The 4819-nt window shown below is 32.1% G+C and overlaps 2 protein-coding genes across 2 annotated transcripts; both read left to right on the forward strand.

Moving 5' to 3' along the window:
* Positions 1-1112: 1112 nt before the first annotated feature.
* Positions 1113-1760, forward strand: LOC121122925 (uncharacterized). The gene is made up of 3 exons (XM_071890408.1): positions 1113-1144; positions 1216-1618; positions 1674-1760. Exons 1-3 carry the CDS (start codon positions 1139-1141, stop codon positions 1688-1690), a joined length of 426 nt encoding a protein of 141 aa, XP_071746509.1. The 5' UTR covers positions 1113-1138; the 3' UTR covers positions 1691-1760.
* Positions 1761-3647: 1887 nt separating this feature from the next.
* On the forward strand, positions 3648-4358 carry LOC121122926 (uncharacterized). Its single transcript, XM_040718003.2, has 2 exons — positions 3648-3710; positions 3780-4358. The coding sequence occupies exons 1-2, from the start codon at positions 3705-3707 to the stop codon at positions 4356-4358; spliced, it is 585 nt and encodes a 194-aa protein (XP_040573937.1). The 5' UTR covers positions 3648-3704.
* Positions 4359-4819: the final 461 nt, after the last annotated feature.

Raw genomic sequence — 4819 nt, forward strand, 5'->3', positions numbered from 1 at the left:
GAAATATGTTTGTTGTTTTGAAAAAAAGTTCATTATATACCTTTTTTCAATTCGAAGTTTTAAGATTTTTCATGTAATATTTTCAATTTGTTAAATTGTTGAAGTCATAGAGTGGTAATTTTTTCTTTTTGATTGTAAAATATTCAATATATATAATATAAAAATATGCAAACTGCATCCCTAATTGAGCTATGTTTAGAGATAGGTCGACCATTTAAAAACTAATAATTTATAAAAATAAGATTTCACAGTCAATTATCATCAATATTTTTTTGTTAGCTTTCCTTCGATACATATTTTATTTGTTTTAACATAGCATTATTTATATAAAAATATTAATAATTTATTTATGAATAAGTATTGGTTTTGGTCAAAATAACTGATTAAACTGCAATCCTATCAGTCATGTATAAATTAATTTAGTCAGCTGTAGCACCAATCTTTATGCAACTTTTGTAATTGTTCAATATTTCTGAAATGCCGTCTACATATTTCACAATTCCTTAATATTTAATCTCGACTAACTCTGTCAATATCAACATCACAGTATTTTTATTTATCTACATTATCGTAGATTTGCCTAAATAGAAATAAAATATAAATTTTTTATTCTGTTTTTCTATTTTGAAATAGTCTAATATACATTTTTCTAACTTAAAAAAAGAATCAAAACTTAGTTGGCGTTATTTTTTTTTATTTTAGGAGAAAATTTTCAATTTTATAGCCACTGCATGTTGATGTATGTAGTTCTAAAATCAGCTCCATATATGATCATTTCCTCTTTATGAGTAAATACTTCTACTCGTAAAAGGAAGAAACTATTATATCATAAAAATGAGTATGATATAATTGTTATTATGAGATAGATGTTTCATTGATTAATTTCTCAAAAGGTATTTATTGTTAGTAATTAACAATTTGACATAGAATATCGACTAAGATAACTATGGAGAGGAAGTGAATTTTTCTCCCACAAAATAACTGCGTCAACATATCGTAGTGTTGCCCTGTTGCACTACACGCCCTACAAAAATAAAAAATGCGTTTGTGGTTCTATTTTTCCTCTTAAAAAAATGCGTATAAATACTCAAAGTATCAAGACTAAAAACATTAGTTTTTTAACTCTAATTCAATCAACATGAAAGTAAGTAACAATGGGAAACCAAATCCTCAAATTTGAATAATAAATTGACCATACTTTATTTTTTTTGACAGTCCTTCATTGCCTTATCTGCTCTTTTGGCTGTTGCCATGTCTGCTCCCGCTGATCCCTACAGACCAGCTCCTTACCATCCAGCTCCTGCTCCTTATCATCCTGCTCCAGCCTACAAACCCGCTCCCTACCACCCAACTCCTTCCTACAAGGAAGATCCCGCCGTCTACCAATACCAATATGCTGTCAGTGATGAATATGCTGGACTCAACTTTGGAGCTGATGAGGCCCGTGATGGATACTCCACCAATGGAAAGTACTCTGTTGCCCTTCCCGACGGTCGCATCCAAACTGTGTCCTACAACGTTGCTGATGCTTACTCTGGCTATGTTGCTGACGTTACCTACTCTGGAGAGGCCAAATACGAGCCATACCACCCTGCACCATCTCCATACAAGCCTGCTCCTGTCTACCATGCTGCCCCAGCTCCCTACAAGCCAGCTCCCGTCTACCACCCTGCCCGTCTACCACGCTTAAGCTTCATTCTGATAATATTTATTAGTTTACTTATTTATTTTTAATGCTAAATAAATTTATTTCAAACTAATTTGATCTCTTTAGTCATTAATGTAACATGTAAAAAAAGTTTTCTTATTTTCGAATGCTCAAGTGGTGTTTAATGATTTTCTACCGTGATTAATCAGTTTTCAATACTCAGTATTTAGAGTGAATTTACATATATTTTACATGTAAAGTCTTTTCATAGAAAAACAGAAATAGACGTTCATATTTCTATATTTTTCAGAGCTGTGCCACTAAATATTAAATTGTCGATATTTTTAAGGATCAGTCATTGAATTCTAGAGTCAAAGAATGTTGACTTGTAATTTCTATTCCCACACAAGGGGAATCCAAAAGAAAGGATGGGGTGAAAAAATGAAAAAAAAAAGAATATTCAAGATCAAAACTTCATGGAGTATCCAAAAAATATTATTTTTTAATTTTCTTACTTACTAATTTGATTTTTTAACCGTTAAAAATTATACTTTGGTGTTAAAATCAGTTTTAATAAAATACAATCCTGTATTTAAATGTGACTTAATAAAAAACTACTGAATATTAAAATGTCAAAATAGATTCAAATATACCAGACAGGCTGTTACTCGTGTCTGAGGCAAACCAGTGGTTTTCAAAATTGTGTGTATTTTGGCCATGTTAATAAATAACCGAATCTCAACTTGGCAACCTTTATAATTTGAAAAATGATTTGAAATTGAGCAGCTTAGCTGGCATGGCGTTTCATTAGATCAGCTACAATCAGCTGTGACAAGGAAGGAGTCCGAAAAGGACTTAAAACTGTAACTATGCAATAAATACTAAAGGTTACTCTCCGTCTTTTATGAGACCATACGAATATTTAGTCAGGGTTTGAATATAATTAGATCTATTTATTTAAGGCAGTTCACTACTCAGCAGTTAAATAATAATGACAAGTACTAAGGAAAATAAAATTCTTTCTCCAGATTGCTAAATCTCTAAAAACAGACCAGTTAAAAAATACAGATGATTTACACCACTACAAACCAGTACACCGTAATTGGTGTCTCTGTTTAACATTATAAACAATGTAAATATTGTTTAAAGTAAAGTTTCCAAATATTTGTTATTAGAAAATATATTTTTATAAGATAATACCTCCTAATTAACGACATTCTACATTGTATAAGCTGTTCACTGATTTTTTTAAAGCATAATTATTAAAAGAATTCACTGTTAAAACACTTTTCAGTGTGGCAATTTTATTTTCTATTTAATTCCATCACTAATTAGTAAAAAAAAAGGGATAATGTCAAGTTTTGATGTCATTAACTTGATTTAAAATAGAGTTTTTTGAAAAAGGGCTCAATTGTCTCAAGATATTTTCGCAATTTTGGCTTGAAAGGATTTAGATCTTGAAAGAAAAGTGTTAATATAAATTAACATTTTGAGATATTAAGCAATATAAAATAATTGCTGAATCTTAATTAATACAAATTAAGTGAATATGACAATACAATAAATGTGATTCAATGAAGAAGCATCGAAGAATAAGTAAATTAGTCCTTTAGTGATATTAAACTACTAAATGAATAATTAACCAATATATAGTTTAAACTCATTTGCTTTAACAAAATTTGATAATGGTATTTCACAGAAAAACATTTAGCATATATACGAACAAAAGTAAATATCTTATGGACAGATCGTTCTCTCTCAAATATAATCATTTGAATACATCAATCACTGATAAATATCGTGTTAATTCATTAATACGATCGAAAATTTGGTATCCCCATACGTTATGGAAGTAAAACATTTTTCTTCAACATGATAAACTTGTATCATCAGTCTATCGTGTTTCTTTCTTTCACTCCACGCCCTTCAGTAACAATAAATAATTAGGCAGGGTCTGCGTCAAGCGTTATTATTATTATTATTATTTTCAAATGCGTATAAATACTCAAAGCATCTAGTATCAAGATATCATTACTCTAACTCCAATTCAATCAATATGAAGGTAAGCAACAAATGACAAAAAAACCTCAAATATGGACAATGAATTTACCATTTTTTTCTACTTTTACAGTCCTTCATTGCTTTTTCTGCTATCTTGACTGTTGTCATTGCTGATCATCCAGCACCCGCTCCCTACCACCCTGCCCCTGCTCCTTATCATCCTGCTCCAGCCTACAAACCCGCTCCCTACCACCCAGCTCCTTCCTACAAGGAAGATCCTGCAGTCTATCAATACCAATATGCTGTCAGTGATGAATATGCTGGACTCAACTTCGGAGCAGATGAGGCCCGTGATGGATACTCCACCCAAGGAAAGTACTCTGTTGCCCTTCCCGACGGTCGCATCCAAACCGTTTCCTACAACGTTGCTGATGCTTACTCAGGCTATGTTGCTGACGTTACCTACTCTGGAGAGGCCAAATACGAGCCATACCACCCTGCCCCAGCTCCTTACAAGCCTGCTCCCGTCTACCATCCAGCGCTGCAAGCCAGCTCCCGTCTACAAGCCTGCCCCTGTTTACAAGCCTGCTCCCGTCTACCACGCTGCTCCAGCTCCATACAGGCCTTCCCCTGTCTACAAGCCAGCTCCCGTCTACCACGCTTAAGTTTCATTCTGATAATATTTACTAGTTTATTTATTTATTTTTAATACTGAATAAATCTATTTTGAACTTATTTGATCTCTAAACTCTTGAAAGTGAGTCGATATGAATTGTTTTCTTGTTTAAGGTAGGGTTAAATGGCCATAAATCATTTCTACCTTAATTAACTATGTATTTGACGTTATATATATTACTAGAGAAGAATATGTAGGTATATTTGTATTTGAGGAAAAATCGTATTCAGCTAATTGAAAGTTTTAGAAAATGCAATTAGCATATCTTTCATGTTGCCATCATTAAATAGATTTATGAAAATATTTAGCCACCATTAAATACCCAAAAAAAACTTGGACCCATGAGCTAAGAACTGCGCCTCGACTTAGAATTGAATGACATTTCATTTTTTTACTGGATATAAAGTACTCTTTGAAGTATTCATATATTTCTGATGACCTGAACTGGACTAAATTAAAAAATTCAAAGACTTGTACTTGCAGTATCAAAATTA

This window comes from Lepeophtheirus salmonis, chromosome 8 (assembly GCF_016086655.4).
Source record: "Lepeophtheirus salmonis chromosome 8, UVic_Lsal_1.4, whole genome shotgun sequence".
Lineage (NCBI taxonomy): Eukaryota > Metazoa > Arthropoda > Copepoda > Siphonostomatoida > Caligidae > Lepeophtheirus > Lepeophtheirus salmonis.